The following is an 18,026-nucleotide window of genomic DNA, read 5'->3' as shown; positions in this document are numbered from 1 at the left end:
AGTGCACAGGGTAGATTCAAGTACTCAATGAGTACAATCCAAACCAACAAAAAAAAGTTAGATTTTTCAAACTTCGATGCCAACTTCACATAGCTTGTAATTGCACCTATTATTTCTTTAATTATTCAACAAACAAAAAATATTCAAAATATATTTATTTTAAGAGTCTGGCACATGATTTTTTCCTGCTCAGGAGAAGGTGACGTCAGTGTTTCCGGACACTCACACATGAAATAGATCTGAAAATATAATGAAAAAAAAAAAGTACGTATGGATGTGAGGTACGGTGTGCATGAGACTGTGCATGTTGATAAAACGTATGGACGTTGAGGACTGGCCATTTACCGCAAAAGTTCTCCAGTCATAAACGAGAGAATCAGCCATGTGTGTCAACTGGCAAGCCTTGTCCGGCACTCTCCGGGCTGATGTCATACCAATTCGATTAGAAAAACTATTTTTCCTTAAATAAAAATATCCTGGTGTTTACACTTTTTATGGCGACACGGCGGCCGCAGCGAAATATTTATAGCTCAAACCCATTAGTCAAATTTAAACTTAACTATTGCATATTGTATTCATCGCAAATCAACTCTACATTTGAAATATCGAATTTATTTCAGAAAGAATTATAGGTAAAATGTGGGGAATGGGTGATTTTTTGAAAATTTTTTAAATCCAACTTTGGAGTAGTCTTTTGGGTTAGATAATATTTGCTGTAGATATGTACAGACATTCCTCGGGTTGGGTTTTTCATGTGTTGGGCACGATTTTTTAGTGGGAAGGTAAATATTCTAAGGAGAGACGCAGTACTAGGTAATTCAGTGTGGACTATTGCGATGTTAAGTCCCTGTTGAAAGTGATAATGCCGTTTATCTTTTGGTGATGTCACCGATATTCCACGAGCTGAAAATTTTATTTGGAAGTTAAGACCACATCGCAGGGAGGAAACGAATTATTGGTACCCAATAACTATAAAAATGATCTTTCATGGATTTTTCTCTTCAAATTCAGTGCAATTTTCTGGAAAACTCCAAATAGACAGAAAAAAAAAATGAATGAATCCATCCCAATTAAAATAAGGTAGCCCACATGTTGAGGCAAAGAGAGTCCTTATAAGGTCGGAGTGTCCTTAACCCGCTTTGGAAATACCTCAACTTGTAAAACCGAGGCTAGTACAATGTAGAGAGGGCATCCTCTCCATGGAAGCCCCATGGGCCCATGATTCCATTTATGGTTAACCCATATCCCCATATTCGTAACAGCCAATGGATGAAGTCGAGAGGAAAAACGAGTGACTTGCGAAATACATCGCAACTCTTCTTCCTTTGGCGAGGGCTATCGATATCTGATTTATCTTTATTTCGCGAATTAAAATTGTACCTCACCAGTATTTATTATATTACACCATGCTATTACCTCAGCACCCGGGATAAATTTAATTGCTCATTAAAATAAATTCCGTTATTCAATGAGGGGAGAGTGCACAAACCGGATTTTTTTTTGCTCGTCGATAACTCGACAACTTCACAGCGAAATTTCGAGTTCATCTCTTCTGGAGAACTTTTTCAAAACTTTCTAATTGTTATTGTAAATAAAAAAAAAATCCCCCATTTTTATCAATCAGTCATTTTAAAAAATGGGAAATTAAATTTATCTCAGTTCACTGATTTATTGGGGATTAATTCAAATATAAATTGCAGTCGGTCCATTCGAAATATTGGAAATTTTATTGCTATTATTTTTTTTTTATTGAATGAATTTTTAAAAGGATCAAGGCCTACCAGTTTGACTTCTGAATTTTTAGGGCAATTGATATGAAGTTTGATAATGGTGAATTGGGTATGAGACTTTCACGTACAAGGATTTCTTTTGGGCCCAGATATATACGTAAGCCAAACAGGAATGTCGAATGGGTCGACGACACGAAGACCCCGAGGGACCGGTTTTGGGGACCTTCGGACACGTATCCACTAGGGGTAAAAAAGTTCAAAACAAATGTCGAACCTTACCGGAGCCGCCGACGAAACCCGGGAATTTGCCAAAATACCGAGGGATCAATTGTGAATTGAATAAAAATCATTCGTCTTCACGAGAAAAATTATTCCTCAGCGTAATTTTTATGATTCGCCGGTTGAATCCAATAAAATAAACAATTCGTCAAAATTCTGTCCGAATTGTAATGGCAATTTTCATTGCAATTTCAATTCATTTAGAAGTCTGACAACTTATCAATCTATCCTCATTGATTTATCAAAGTGCATACAAATTAATACGAGTCTCAATGAAGAAAAGAAAAATTTGTCTAATTATCATAATTTTTGTCTAATTATAAATTGCAAATCGCGTGAATTCCGCGAAAACCACGCAATTGTCATTACATCCGAGTTTGTATCAATGAAATTGGAAAACTATCGGTTGTCTAAATTGAAGAATGCAATGAAAATAAAGGAAATTGAGTGGCTGAGTCCTAGAATTCCACTTTTAATTTTTTCTGGCATGAATCAGTGGAATTGGGAAAATTATTGGGCTTTCCCATTTTTCAAATCGGTGAATGCGATAAAAATCAATGAAACGGAGAAGATTGAGTAACAAAATTTCCCTTGAAATATTCCCAACGTTTTTTTATATACTTGCTTGCTGGCACTTGGGGGAAAGTAAGTCGATGAATCACGGTGTTGGGAAGTGAGGAAGCGAGTGACGACGCATCCGCGGAGGTGTTTACACATGAATCATATGGCCTTCTATTATCCAGGATCGACAAAAATTCGGATGTACCGAGATCTTCGGGTCATCCTCTGGCAAGTCATCCAGGAAATTGTCTGTATTCGAAATAACCCATCTCAACCCAACCTCTACCTCAAGGTGCTCACCTTCCCAGAGTACAACCCGTACTGTCACCAGTGCTTATTATGCTAATTACTCTGGCTCGAGTACCGGAAAACCCGCGTCGATATGGCCCCGATCTCACGAGAAAAATTGATTGGAAAAATTGAAGGGGACCACTCAACAGCAATCCACTCTGCCCCACTCAGTATTCTTTATAAGATTGACGACATCTCGACAATTCCATACGTACAGCCACAAGTGCATACATTACAACATGTGTACGACCGTAAACTTCTCACCAGTGAATCCAATTGTTTGCACCCACGAAATCGAGAGAAAACATCTCAACATTCTGTTGGGAAACACCTCTCTGAATCAAATGGAAAAACACTTGGAATTTTTAATCGCAAATTTACATTGTTTATTCTCCAATTTTGTCGGTTATCTATCGAAATAACACAAGTCAAAAAATTATTGCTTCCAAATATTACAGCTAAAAATATTTCAGCAAAACATACATAACCCAATCAAACAATCCATAATTTAAAAATAATATAATGATATCATAATATTGCAGCTTGCAACATTTTTCGGGCTAATAATTTCGCGAAGGAACATCACAGCAGTGTAAGAAATTAGTTGGAGCCAAGAATTGTAAGCGCAAGCTCAATTATTGTTGAAAATAAATTTTCTCTCGTCGCAGGAGTGACTTTTTTGGGAAGAAAAATTTCGGAGATTAATGGCAAAAAAATGAATGAGTGAAAAACGTGTAAAAAAATGATAAAAAATTCCCCCCAAGCGTGAAACAATGTCTGGAATGGAATATGAATGCAACAGAAGTTCTCTCGTTCTCGTTCTCGTTCTCGTTCTCGTTCTCGTCTTTTGGAGATTTTTCTGTGGAAACTCTTTTCCTTTGTGATTATTTCTATTCTCCTCTGCAAAAAATTTTCAAAGACACTCTTTTACCTCCATTCATATGATTTTTTACAGAGAAATTGCTTATTCGGATGGAGAAGTTTGTTTTCGCCGTGTGTGGACATCTTAATCTGTCCTTCAGGGAAGATGAGTCACTTTGTAATTCGTGTCATGTTCGAATCTGTTTTGTGATGATGATGGAAAAAAAAAGAGTTGGTGTAGGGGAAAAAAATGTGGTTTACTTCATCTTTTTGAGTGACTAAAATATATAGGGAGAGGAGGCCAAGGAATAGTCGTTGGGAGAAATTTCTGCATGTCGTTTCTTAAGGGTGGCGGTGCTTTACGATGCTTTACGATGCTTTACGATGCTTTACGATGTTTTACGCCGGTGTTCGTTTTGCTCGGATATTTTGGATATTTTTTTTTTAAACCCTCCAATTGTTATTACTGGCGCCGCGGGATGTGCAATCGTGATAACATTTTTCTGAATAATAATTACCCGTTTAATGATAGTGGGGGATTTTCACCATTTGGGCGTTTTTGGATTAGGGAATCGGAGAGAGAAATAAATGTTTTTATTTATTGGATGGGATATTGAGGGGACATTTAACGAATGATTGATCTGGAGATGAAATTTTTTTTTCCCATCTTGATAACGCATTTTAATAATGTTCCTTGCAGACGTACTCCGGCCTGTTCTGCGTCGTTGTCAATCCTTACAAGAGACTGCCAATTTACACAGAAAAAATCATGGAGAGGTATAAGGGGATCAAGAGGCACGAGGTACCACCGCATGTTTTCGCCATCACTGACACAGCTTATCGTTCCATGCTACAAGGTAATAAAAATCATTACTGGTCCCTCATAAATTACCGAAATTGCGACTATTAAGAAGGAAATTCACTGAAAGATAAAGTTATCCCCTTTCTCATGAGAAAAATTTCACGCGCTTGTGATTCAATTGATTGGACAAATTAAATTAATTATCTGTTCTCCAACTCCAGCTGGAATTTGCTATTCCAAAAATTCGAGTTCTCGTGAATAAAAAACAGATGATGCGTCTTGATTGAATGAAATTCAATTGATGATTTTCTGGTGACTGTAATGGCCTGCAATTTAGTGTAATAAATTCTCAAAGCTCACCCTATGCGAGGTGCGAACTTTGAAAAATTCCCTGGGCTCAGAGTCTTTTGCATACAATAAAATTTATTAATCAGTTGGAGCAGTGGAATGCTGAGAATTTTTCTCTCACTCGTAAAATTGTAACTGCGCGTTATACATTTTTCCTGTATCCCCTGTACTCTTCCTTGTTCCATTTTTTCCATTACTTCTCGTACATCGGGAATTTCAAATCCCAGAAGGAATTTCTATGTTTCTTCATTCCATGGATAAACATTGATATTCCGATACGTTTGGAGATAAAGTTCAATAATTTTCCACATTGATAATTCTTCTTTAGTTTTTATTTCAATTCGCTCGTTCATATTGGCTCCAATTTAATCAAAAATTTTTTTCCACTCAATTCCCTAACTTAATGGAAAATAGATTTAATCCTTAACGAGAATTTCCACTGGTTTCAGATCGTGAGGACCAATCAATTCTGTGTACTGGTGAATCTGGAGCTGGAAAAACGGAGAATACAAAGAAAGTTATTCAGTATCTGGCGTACGTGGCTGCATCAAAACCCAAATCGAATGCTGTGAGTGATTTTAAAGAATAGTATTTTCAGGACTTAGATAGATATATATTTTTTAAATTCAATCCAGTGAATCATTTCACACACCAATGAACTCGCTTGCCTCAGCCCAAACCGACAGTTGATTCACCCAAGGAATTCAACTCAGCTGAATTCGACACCTCTATTATTTTTTTTAACACAATTAGAGTAATAAATTCCGTGAATTCCACGATGTTTAAAAAAGCCCATTCAACCGCAAGACGGAAGTCTTGCCGCATTTTTCACTTCCCGCCGATGGAATTTCCGAGGAATGACTCATAAACTCTTTCTTTTTTAGATTGATACCTCAATCTCTTCAAACCCATATATTTACCTCGATTTTCCAAATCAATTTGGAAATCTGTAATCAAAAGTTCAGTGGTGAAAGTGGATTTAAAGAAAATTCAAATTAATTATTTCAATTAATTAATTATGCATTGGAAATTAAATAAAAAAGTCTCGACATTTTCCAAAATATGCAATGGCAGAATGAATGAAAGAAATGGAAGTGTAACCGAGCCAAGGCGCTATTCAGTGACTGCCAGTTTATTTTTCCCTCAATTCAATTCAAAGATAAACATCTTCTTTCCCTCGCTCCTCTGACTTCTCTCTCCCTCGAATACCGGTTTTTGTTGATGCCCGTGATTAATTCCATCGTAGAAAATATTTCACAATCGTTCAAAGATCGCGTCATCCAATTGCTCTCAGTACAGAGCACTGATTGATCCAGGTCAAGAATCTTCGATACCCATTCGTGTCTCATTACTCGATACATCGGTAGGTGATCGTTCCTCGTTCTTCCTAGAGGATATTAATTAACACTCGTTGTTCGAGGGCTATCCAATTTAGCCTGACTCATACATTCAGGCAGTTTCCTGTCCTTATGGAATCATTTTCCTCCATAATTAATTGGATTATTCCATTGGGGATTTATCGATTTCAGCATCAATTTCCCGCTCCTGTTACTGAAAAAATCCTCATTAATTTCTATGGAAATTATCGAGATATTTATCACATTTTCATTCCAGTTATCATGCAGTTGTTTGAGTGCAAACCAGTAATGAAATAAAAACATGAATATCTCGGAATTCAACGCCCATATCAAAATTTTTATTATTTCCTTTTTTTTTTAGAGCGAATTGAAATCTAGAAAAAAAATTATTATACGAATTTGTTTATCTTCATCAGGTTCACAGAAATTTATGGATTTTAATAAACATCTCTCATGATTAATTTTAATAGTAGAATCAATAATGAATTCTTGCACAAAGATCGTGCAAATCGTTGATCAACTATTAATTAAATCAATTTTACACGTTTCACTCCTCATCAAATCTACAATCTCTGTAATTTATGCAACAGCCATTACGAGTAAATCTGATGATTATGTAATTTTATTTTCGGTGCTGATTTTTCCATGGATATCAACAAGACCCCAACTCCAGCGTTAATCATAGTAAGTTGAAAAAAAAAATCACTCGTGTACATGAAAAATAACACATAATTTACCGAATAGTGCTGCCTCTTTTCTTGTGTTACTCACATGTGAATTGCCCTGGGATAAATGGACATCACGTCACCACATAATTCTCATTTATTTCTCCATTCCCATAACACATACACCATCATTAACGAGAAACTAATTGATCAATTATCGTTGTAATGCTGAATTAAAAACGTGCTTTAACCATTTTTTTTTTATTAACCTGCTGCCTTGTGGAACCAGGGAACCAGCGGCACAACGGAGAAATTCGCGGTAATTATTCGAAAATTATAGGTGTGAGAGTTTAATTAACACGAGCACTCATCTGCATCTCAACACTTTAATTAATATTCATTAGTACGGGTGGTGTTTTTTTTTCTTTTGGGTGCCGTACGAGTGGAGGGATTTCATTTTGGGGAGTGGGAATCATTCTACAGTCTCCTGTGCACCTTTTTCCTTATGGTTCTTCTTGTTAATTCTGAAAACGAGTGAACAAATTATTTTATGGCATGCATTTTTCATTTTCGAAGTTACCGTATCAAATTGTTGCCCTTGAATGCTGAGTCGATCGTTCAATATCCTTAATTCCCGGAATATTAATGCATCAAGCGATAATTCGATACCGATCAATCAGTGGGAGGCTTGCGATAATTTATATCGCACTGTAATCACAATTCTCCGAATATTGAACGATCAGTCTCTACCACGATAAACAAGTAGTGGGTAAAATGGCTACTTGAGGCATGAAAAAAAATATTCACAACTCACGATCAAGAGAAAATTCGGTCAGTTCATGATTTGAATGAGACTTTCACATGAGTAATGAAGAAAAAAAAAACAAAATAATCATTCTACCGTTCAGGCCCAATTAACGAATGAAGAAGTATATTGATTTTCACCATCTTCGACACAGGGTGAATTAGAACAACAGCTTCTCCAGGCGAATCCAATTCTGGAGGCCTTTGGCAACGCCAAGACAGTGAAGAACGACAATTCCTCGCGTTTCGGTAAATTCATTAGAATTAACTTCGATGCATCTGGGTACATCGCAGGGGCTAATATTGAGACTTATCTCCTCGAGAAATCGAGAGCTATTCGTCAGGCTAAAGACGAACGAACGTTTCACATATTTTACCAATTACTGGCGGGTGCATCCCCAGAGCAGAAGAGTAAGTATCTTCGATACCTAATAGATTTCCCAGAATTATTTCACCAAATAATTGCATACCCCTTCCAGAGGAATTCATCCTGGAGGATCCTAAGCTCTATCCGTTCCTCTCGAACGGTGCACTACCAGTACCAGGTGTTGACGATTCAGCGGAATTCGCCTCGACGGTCAAGTCCATGAACATCATGGGAATGACCCACGAGGATTTCTCCTCGATATTCCGCATTGTCTCAGCAGTGATGCTTTTCGGTTCCATGCAGTTCCGCCAGGAGCGAAACTCCGATCAAGCAACTCTACCAGATAACACAGTTGCCCAAAAGATATCTCACCTCCTGGGGCTCAACGTCACCGACATGACCAAAGCCTTTCTGAAACCCCGGATCAAAGTTGGTCGTGACTTTGTGACAAAAGCCCAGACGAAGGAGCAAGTGGAATTCGCCGTTGAGGCCATCTCCAAAGCGTGTTACGAGCGCATGTTTCGTTGGCTGGTGAATCGTATCAATAGGTCACTGGATCGCACCAAAAGACAGGGTGCAAGCTTCATCGGGATCCTCGATATGGCGGGCTTTGAGATCTTTGAATTGAACTCCTTCGAACAACTTTGCATCAATTACACGAATGAAAAGCTCCAGCAGCTCTTCAATCACACGATGTTCATCCTGGAGCAGGAGGAGTATCAGCGCGAAGGAATCGAGTGGAAGTTCATAGACTTTGGATTGGATCTGCAGCCGACTATTGACCTGATCGACAAACCCATGGGAATAATGGCTCTTCTCGACGAGGAGTGCTGGTTCCCCAAAGCAACCGACAAGACATTCGTTGAGAAACTCGTTGGGGCTCATAGTGTTCACCCCAAGTTCATGAAAACTGATTTCAGGGGTGTCGCTGATTTTGCTATTATTCATTACGCTGGAAAGGTCGACTATTCAGCTGCCAAGTGGCTTATGAAGAATATGGATCCTCTGAATGAGCACGTGGTGAGTCTTCTTCAAGCCTCCACCGATCCATTCGTCTGTCACATCTGGAAGGACGCGGAAATTGTTGGGATGGCACAGCAGGCACTCACTGACACTCAATTTGGAGCGAGAACCAGAAAGGGAATGTTTAGAACTGTCTCGCAACTCTACAAGGAGCAGTTGGCGAAGCTCATGGTCACCCTGAGGAATACAAATCCAAATTTTGTTCGCTGTATCATTCCGAATCATGAGAAGAGGGCTGGAAAGATCGACGCACCACTGGTTTTGGATCAGCTCAGATGCAATGGTGTATTGGAGGGGATTAGAATTTGTCGACAGGGTTTCCCCAATAGGATTCCCTTCCAGGAGTTCAGGCAGAGATACGAGCTCCTCACGCCCAATGTCATTCCCAAGGGCTTCATGGATGGTAAAAAGGCCTGTGAGAAGATGATTCAGGCTCTCGAGCTCGATCCTAATCTCTACAGAGTGGGACAATCTAAGATATTCTTCAGGGCTGGTGTTCTTGCGCATCTTGAGGAGGAACGTGACTACAAGATCACTGATCTTATTGTTAATTTCCAGGCATTCTGCAGGGGATTCCTTGCCAGGAGAAATTATCAGAAGCGTCTCCAGCAGTTGAATGCCATTCGAATTATTCAGAGAAATTGCGCTGCTTATTTAAAGCTCAGAAATTGGCAGTGGTGGAGGCTCTACACCAAGGTGAAGCCTCTGTTGGAGGTGACTAAGCAGGAGGAGAAATTGACTCAGAAGGAGGACGAGTTGAAGCAGGTGAGGGACAAATTGGAGATGCAGTTGCATTCGGCTCAGGAGTATGAGAGGAAGTATCAACAGGCGATCGAGGAGAAGACGATGTTGGCTGAGCAGTTGCAGGCCGAGGTGGAGCTTTGCGCTGAGGCTGAGGAGATGAGGGCAAGGCTCGCTGCGAGGAAGCAGGAGCTCGAGGAGATACTCCACGATCTCGAGGCTAGAATCGAAGAGGAGGAGGAACGGAGTACAGCACTGAATCAAGAGAAGAAAAAACTCCAGCTGAACATCAGTGATCTTGAGGAGCAGTTGGAGGAAGAAGAGGCTGCGAGACAGAAGCTACAGCTAGAGAAGGTCCAGTGCGATGGAAAGATTAAGAAATTGGAGGAAGATTTGGCATTGTCTGAGGATACTAATCAGAAGTTGCTGAAAGAGAAGAAGATTCTGGAGGAGAGGGCCAATGATCTTTCCCAGACACTCGCTGAGGAGGAGGAAAAAGCAAAACATCTGGCGAAACTCAAAGCGAAGCATGAGGCAACCATTGCAGATCTTGAAGAACGCCTGCTGAAGGATCACCAACAGCGACAGGAGGTGGACAGATCGAAAAGGAAAGTCGAGACTGAGGTGTCAGATCTCAAGGATCAGTTGTCGGAGAGGAAGACTCAGGTTGAGGAGTTACAATTGCAATTGGGTAAACGTGAGGAGGAGCTCAATCAAGTGATGCTGAAAATCGATGAGGAAGCGGCTGCCAAGGCACAAGCCCAGAAAGCCCTGAGAGAGCTGGAGTCTCAGTTGGCTGAGCTCCAGGAGGACCTGGAGGCGGAGAAAGTTGCTAGGAGCAAAGCTGAGAAACTCAAACGTGACTTGAATGAGGAGCTCGAGGCCCTGAAGAACGAACTTCTCGACTCCCTCGACACAACAGCTGCTCAACAGGAGCTTCGGAGCAAACGCGAACAAGAGCTGGCGACACTCAAGAAAAATCTCGAGGACGAGACTTCCCTGCATGAAGCCACTGTTGCTGATATGCGTCATAAGCACACACAGGAGTTAACTGTTATAAATGAACAAATGGACGCTCTGAAGAAATCAAAAGCGGCTTTGGAAAAAGCTAAGAGCACCCTCGAGGCTGAAACAGCCGATTTAGCGACTGAGTTGAGATCTGTTGGGGCGAGTCGACAGGAGTCCGATCGCAGAAGGAAGCAGGCCGAGCAGCAGCTCGTCGAGCTCAATGGAAAATTGGCTGAGGTTGAGAGGAATAAGCAGGAGCTCGCTGAGAGAGTTGCCAAACTCCAGGCAGAGGCTGAGATCGTTTCTCAGCAGCTGGAGACTGCTGAATTGAAGGCATCAGCTGCTGTAAAAGCTTCAGCTGTCTGCGAGTCTCAGTTCACTGAGCTCACACAGCAGCTCGAAGAGGAGACTCGTCAAAAACTCGCTCTATCTTCCAAATTACGAGCCATCGAGAGTGATAAGGAGAGTCTTCATGATCAGCTTGAAGAGGAGGAGGAAGCTAAGCGTGCATTGGATAAACAGGTGCAGGCTCTTACGATTCAGCTTGCTGAAGCGAAGAAACGAGGGGACGAGGAGGGTGAAGCTGCTGCTGCCCTCGAGGAGGCTAGAAAGAGGTGTATGAAGGATATTGAGGCTCTTCAGCGTCAGGTCGAGGAGCTTCAAGCAGCGAATGATAAACTCGACAAGTCCAAACGAAAGATTCAGGCTGAGCTCGAAGACAGTACGATCGAGCTTGAGGTTCAACGAGGAAAAGTCATCGAGCTCGAAAAGAAACAGAAAAATTTCGATAAAGTTCTTGCTGAGGAGAAGGCGGTGTCTGAGCAGTACGCAGAGCAGAGAGATGCTGCTGAGAGGGAGGCCAGGGAGAAGGAGACACGAGTGCTGTCTTTAACTCGTGAGCTTGACGAGCTGAATGAGAAAGTGGAAGAGCTGGAGAGAGGCCGAAGGGGTCTTCAAGCAGAGCTCGATGAGCTCGTTAATAATCAGGGAACAGCGGATAAGAATGTACACGAGTTAGAGAAGGCGAAGAGAGCACTCGAGTCGCAACTGGCCGAGCAAAGATCTCAGGTCGAGGAGCTTGAGGATGAGTTACAGTTTACTGAGGACGCTAAACTCCGGTTGGAGGTGAATATGCAGGCGTTGAGGGCGCAGTTCGAGAGGGATTTGCAGGCTAAGGAGGAGCAGGCCGAGGAGAAGCGGCGAGGACTGGTGAAACAGTTGAGAGACATTGAGGCAGAGCTCGAGGATGAGAGGAAGCAGAGGGCCGCTGCAATTGCTGCTCGAAAGAAGCTTGAGGCTGATTACAAGGATGTGGAGCAGCAGTTGGAGATGCATAACAAAGTGAAGGAGGATGCATTGAAGCAGCTGAAGAAGCTTCAGGGACAGATAAAGGATTGCACAAGAGAAACTGAGGAGGCACGTGCAGGTAGGGATGAGTTGGCTACCATTGCCAAGGAGGCGGAGAAAAAGGTGAAGAGTTTGGAGGCTGATCTGCTCCAGCTCACTGAGGATCTGGCTGGAAGTGAGAGGGCTAGACGTGCTGCTGAAAATGAGAGGGATGAGCTCCAGGAGGAGCTCAATAATAATGCGAATAAAGGGACTCTGATGCTCGATGAGAAACGCAGGCTCGAGGCTAGAATCGCTACGCTCGAGGAGGAGCTCGAGGAGGAGCAGTCTAATAGCGAGATATTTGTCGATAGATCGAGGAAGGGACAAATCACTATTGAGCAGTTGACTACTGATTTGGCTACTGAACGCTCGGCCACCCAGAAGCTCGAGTCCCAGAGATTGCTCTTGGAAAGGCAGAACAAGGAGCTAAAGGCTAAACTTGCCGAACTCGAGACTGCCCAGAGGGCCAAGACCAAGGCCACCATTCAGGCACTCGAATCCAAGATCAGTAATCTCGATGAACAGCTTGAGACGGAGGCGAAGGAGAGATTCGCCCAACAGAAGGTCAACAGGAAGCTCGATAAGAAACTCAAGGAGCTTGGACTACAGCTGGAGGACGAGAGGAGGAATGCTGATCAGTATAAGGAGCAGGTAGAGAAGGCCAATGCCAGGGTGAAGACACTCAAGAGACAACTTGATGAGACTGAGGAGGAGCTCAGCAGGCACAAGGTACAAAAGAGGAAGGCGCAGAGGGAGATGGATGAGATGATCGAGTCACATGAAAATCTCACCAGAGAGGTGGCCAATCTTAAGAGTAAACTCAGACGTGGGGGAGGGGCTCCAATGGGCCTGAGCTCTACGAGACTGACGAAACGTGGATCAGTCCAGACTGGAGGCTCTGGCGACGACTCAACCACTCAGGACGAGAGCATCGACGGCGAGGAGAGTATCAACTAAATTCTCTCTCTCTCTCCCCCCCACCCTCTCTCTCCGTCTCTCTATCTTATCCAATAACACGGTTAAATATCGCATAATAGCACGTCTAACCATCAGTGAAAAACGCGAATGGAAAATGAGAGAAAAAAATTTAAACAGGGGATAAATTTGGTGATCAGTCACTGGTATTCGAACAGGCAAACGAAGATACGTAGAGAGCAATTATTTCCGTAATTACAACATTATAATTTTTATTATTATTATTATTATTTTTTTTTTTAATTCAAATTGCAATTATATATACGAAACATGATAAACTTCCAAATGAGATGCCATCCGAGGGGGACTAGTATTTAAAAGAAAAATGAGGGGAGATGAGGAAAATGGAGCAAATGTGTACATAACTTTACAAGCTTAACTAACATTGACCGCCGAGCGGTTTTAATGCAGATTAAAGGCGATTGTTGATTCAATTATTATCGAGAACAATTGAACAATCGAATTGGAGGTAGGGGATAGGAGAAAATGCATGAGGGGTCAAATCGCTGCATAATTAATATCCTATGGAGACGAGGAAAATTAATGAAAATCATTATTGAGGAGGGGATGCATTAACAAGCAGTAGGTAGGGATAAGACATTAATGTTTATTACTATTACATTATTTTATTACTATTATTACGAGACAGCATCATCCCGAATAATATTCGAACGAAACCGTTAGTTATTTCAGTTTTTTAATGATTAACGTGGTAAGATAGAGACAAATAATAAAATTATGAAAAATCAATTGTTCTTTTTTTTTTTTAATCATGATTTCGAAGGGAGAATAGGTGGAGCAATTTTGTGTTATGAAAATTTGAAATTTTGAAAGATTTCACGATTTGGCATTTACCTTTGCTTCCAGTATTTCTCCTTTCTGCGGGGTGAAGGCTCCCATTCTCTCATTCTTTTTTTACCATCTTTTATACGAATGTACCCGCACATGCATTTACACAGATTTTTCGGCATTATTATATGTATAATATATATTTAATGAAAATAGAGGGATTTTCCCTTTTCAATCTTTATACATTTGCATTTTTTTCTTTTGAGAATAAAACAAGAATGAAGTTAAGGGTTTTTTTATGATTTTTTTTTTTTTGGGAGTCTTGGGGTGTACTTAAATCATGCCTCTCGATTTTTCGTCATCTGCGAACTGTTGAGGTGAAATGAGAAGGATTTCATGACGTGGGGAATTGAATTTCGTGGGAGATGCAGAATCGATGGGATTCAATTATCAATATCTTGGGATTGAGTGACGCGATTTAGATAAGTCTTTTCCTTATTTTCAAAGTGTGGAATGGTATCTTGAAAATGAGAAGAGAGACGGTGAATTTCACACGGTTGATATTGAGATATTGGATGTTGAATATCCATTTAGTTTTGGCACATATTTAAATCTTGATGATTTGTTTGCAATTTCTTCCTGTCGTGTTAGGGATGTTAAATTGGTCTGATTTTCGCATTTATTTCTATGAAAACGAACAATAAACAGAAATTAATCAACTGAACTGAAATCAAGGAAGAAACGAAACTAGAAACGAAACCATGATTTTTTTACTCACGATTTTTACAAATTTATCGAAGTAGGAAAAAATAATGAGTAACTTTGTATTCAGAGACATTTGGCAGACTTGAATTCGTATATTTTTGAGTGGAAGCGATCATGAAACGGCTTTTGAGAAATGGAGTGAAGAAGAATGTGAATTGTGTATATAAGTGATTCATTGGTCACTTGGTGATTATTCGTGGGGTAACGAGGGAAAATAATTCCATCTGTGATGTTTTGAGGGATGAATTCCACGTGAAACGACAGTAAGTGGCCATCGAATAATTAAAATAAGATGAAAAATCGTAGGTTGTATTCATGAAATGAATTTTGATACATTTTTATATAGAAAATGGTAATAACAGTTGCATCTAAATACATAAGGATATAATAAACATGGAATTTAGAAAAGATGAGAACTTTATTTATTGGGTATTGAATATTAACGAAACTTGTAATCAATTAGAATTTAATTATTGAGCTTGAGGATTTTTCCACTGTGCCACAATGTTTTTCTTTTTTTTTTAATTTTTTTCTCCCCCTCATTTAGAAAATTGAAAATAATGGAGGGGGGGGATTATTCCGGCTTTTCCTTGAGTGCTTTCAGCTGTCGCGCTAGAGTCGGAGTGCACAGGTCCAGGGGAATCTTTTTTTCTCTATTTGTCAGCTCTAAATTAGCGCCGTGGGAGACTAAGAGTTTTGCCTCTGCGTTCCTGTCTTCCTCGCATGCCAAATGGAGAGCGGAGTTGCCATAAGCATCAGTTTTGTCTGGATGAAAATCGCAGATCATTTTTATGAGTCCAATGATTATTTATTTGTGATCAGTCCAATTCGACATATTGTTAATTATCGATCTATCTTGAGCACTGTCGATTCAAGAAGAAAACGGCAGAGTACTTTTTTCTAGCTGATTAAATTTCAAACAAAAACGATCTTCTAATAATTTTTACTGAAATAAAAGCTTTATTAAATTTTATTAGATTCTGAGAAAATTTTCGTATTTTTTTCTGATTTTTAGATATTTGTCTCGAACGCTTTCCCCCGGTTTTTTTTTGTTGGGAATTTGTTAATTTTTCTAATTACCGATTTTTAATCGGCTTCCCTGAGCCAAAAGCATCTTGACAATTTCGATATTTCCCTTGGAAGCAGCTCGGTGGAGTGGGGTGGCCCCTCGGTTGTCAATGATATTGACATCCGCTCCCTTCTCGATAAGTTTCAGACAGATTGAATGCCAATTTTTACTGGCAGCGTATTGCAGTGCCGAATGCCCGTCAATTGTTTGGGCATTAACATTGGCCCCTTCGGTTATTAAAATCACCACGACTTTCTCACGACCCGCTGATGCTGCTAGAATCAACGGCGTCATATTTGTCTGCAAATCAAACAATCATATTCCCCCATCGACAGGGTGACGTGACATTTTAAATATTTTTACTCAATCCATCAACCCATTCTTTAAAATTTTCCTTTCATTTTATTTTCCTTTCATTTTATTTATAACTCAAATTCATTCTTATTATTATATTTTTCATTATTCCAATTGTTCTATATATTCACTTTATTCCACTAAGATCTCACCATTTCACTAAATAATTAACAATTTAACAACAATTGAATTCCCCACAAAAATCAATAAATATTTTTAATCGAGACGAATAACAGATTGAAGTAAAAATAAAGTTCCAAAATAATGAAGATTTTTTTTTTAAATACCTGCGCACTCTTTCAATCCGTCGAATTCCGCGCGTTTTGAATGAGATCCAAGACAGCGGCGAATGCGCAAGTCATACTGGACTAAGTGTAGAGTGTGATTGAAGGGAATAAAATTACTCACATCGTCTCCAGGATCAACAGGAGCCCCCAGAGAGAGGAGGAATTGCACCAGATCATGATGTCCTCCAAGTGCAGCCCAATGCAGGAGCATTCGGCCATTCTGCATCGGCCAAAAAAGGTTAGGAATTTCAAACTGTACGATTTCCCTCAGTACTCACACTGTCAGTTTGTGTCTTCAACGTCTCGTTCTCGGTCATTAGCTTCATTACAGCTGTGGTCTTACCCTCGTAAGCCAGGTCGTAGATACTCGGATTTGCTTGATTCATTTTTCAATGGATAATTCCAATTCGATTGACAGATTCGTTTGCCCTTCGTAAACATCAAAGAGGATTGACTAAAGCAGAGGCTCAGTTCTGGGGGTTTGAGTGACCCCATCGGCATCGTAGTACTGCACCCCAAGAGAGGGACGGCGCCACACGCAATGTTGGGGTGTCCATCAAGTCGACGGGGTGAATTTTATTTTCTGCGGCAGGAATGCTTTTTGTTTTTTATTTGTTGTTATTGTATTTATATTGTATGTATTTTCTATTTGTAACTGAAATTTAGTCGACTGTAGAACGAGCGGAAGGGGGAAACCACATTTTGTAGAATTTCAAATAAAAAAAATTATTCAATGTATTGAATATATACTACTAATGAAATTATAATTTCATCATGAGCGCGTTGTCCAGTGGGCAACGCGCCTGACTGGTACGTGGACCGCTTGGGTTCGATATCAGCATCATTCATTTTTTTTTTTCAAAATAAGTCCAATTTTTTTTTTTATAAATGGCTAATCATTGGAAATATCGTTTAAAAACGGAATATTTAAAAATCGAGGAGATATCCAGTGAAATTGAAAAATTCGACATTTTTGAAAATGAAACTTTTTCAAAATATATACTCCTAATAAAAATATATTTTTAATTCGGCGCTTTATCTTATCGGTAACGTGCTTGACTGGCACGCCGATGGCCCGGGTTCGATCCCGGCATCATTCATTTTTTTTTTCACAATAATTCCAAATTGTTCTTTTGTAAATGGCTAATCAATCGAAATATTGTTTAAAAATTGAATAGCTCCTCGATTTTCATGTTCCCCTAATACTTTTTCAAAAATTTCGAATTTTTCAATTTCAGCGAAAATTTTAGAATTTACGTTTCAAATACCAGAGTCGGTAATGCGGGTCCCTGAAATGCCAACAGCTAGTAATATGATGCCCTTGGTATGTCGACAAATGGTAAAAAAAAGATCGAGTAGTAAAGTATCGAGTAAAAAAGTGTAAGTATAGAAACTGAAAAATTCGAAATTTTTGAAAAAGTATCAGGGTAATATGAACATCGAGGAGCTATTCACTGAAATTTTTACTGAAAGTGAAAAATTCGAAATTTTTGAAAAAGCATTAGGGTAACATGAACGTCGAAGAGCGATTCACTGAAATTTTCACTGAAAGTGAAAAAT

At 39.9% G+C, this 18,026-nt stretch overlaps 2 protein-coding genes across 5 annotated transcripts in view; one reads left to right on the top strand and one right to left on the bottom strand.

The window, feature by feature from the left end:
* Positions 1 to 15,197, top strand: part of zip (myosin heavy chain 10) — a 28,050-nt gene extending 12,853 nt beyond the window's left edge. The window contains exons 2-7 of one of the 2 annotated variants that reach the window (XM_011311957.1): positions 4,423 to 4,579; positions 5,322 to 5,440; positions 6,891 to 6,914; positions 7,185 to 7,214; positions 7,855 to 8,110; positions 8,179 to 15,197. In XM_011311957.1, coding sequence (XP_011310259.1) covers positions 4,423 to 4,579; positions 5,322 to 5,440; positions 6,891 to 6,914; positions 7,185 to 7,214; positions 7,855 to 8,110; positions 8,179 to 13,184 — 5,592 coding nt within the window. In that variant the 3' untranslated portion in view covers positions 13,185 to 15,197. The remainder of the gene's footprint in view (positions 1 to 4,422; positions 4,580 to 5,321; positions 5,441 to 6,890; positions 6,915 to 7,184; positions 7,215 to 7,854; positions 8,111 to 8,178) is intronic. The other variant, XM_011311958.1, reaches the window with a different exon arrangement.
* Positions 13,959 to 16,974, bottom strand: LOC105270796 (26S proteasome non-ATPase regulatory subunit 10-like). 3 transcript variants are annotated; one of them, XM_011311962.1, is made up of 4 exons: positions 16,745 to 16,974; positions 16,588 to 16,686; positions 15,837 to 16,125; positions 13,959 to 15,521 (listed from the first exon to the last, which is right to left on the bottom strand). In XM_011311962.1, the coding sequence occupies exons 1-4, from the start codon at positions 16,850 to 16,852 to the stop codon at positions 15,331 to 15,333; spliced, it is 687 nt and encodes a 228-aa protein (XP_011310264.1). In that variant the 5' UTR covers positions 16,853 to 16,974; the 3' UTR covers positions 13,959 to 15,330. The 3 variants fall into 3 exon arrangements, with proteins under 3 accessions (XP_011310264.1, XP_011310262.1, XP_011310261.1); XM_011311960.1 differs by having other exon boundaries at positions 15,837 to 16,097; positions 16,467 to 16,703; positions 16,883 to 16,960; XM_011311959.1 differs by having other exon boundaries at positions 15,837 to 16,097; positions 16,467 to 16,686; positions 16,745 to 16,889.
* Positions 16,975 to 18,026: the final 1,052 nt, after the last annotated feature.

Source organism: Fopius arisanus, unplaced genomic scaffold (assembly GCF_000806365.1).
Source record: "Fopius arisanus strain USDA-PBARC FA_bdor unplaced genomic scaffold, ASM80636v1 scaffold00095, whole genome shotgun sequence".
Classification (NCBI taxonomy): Eukaryota; Metazoa; Arthropoda; class Insecta; order Hymenoptera; family Braconidae; genus Fopius; species Fopius arisanus.
This window is presented reverse-complemented; position numbering and strand designations above follow the sequence as displayed.

Bases quoted from the DNA above. Each gene is read 5' to 3' on its own strand.
- LOC105270796 (XM_011311959.1), bottom strand. From the start codon at position 16,852: ATGAATCAAGCAAATCCGAGTATCTACGACCTGGCTTACGAGGGTAAG. The intron at 16,687-16,744 runs GTGAGTACTGAG...TGGCCGATGCAG, and splicing joins TGAAGACACAAACTGACAGT to AATGGCCGAATGCTCCTGCA. The intron at 16,098-16,466 runs GTATTTAAAAAA...TGATTCTAGCAG, and splicing joins CGGATTGAAAGAGTGCGCAG to CATCAGCGGGTCGTGAGAAA.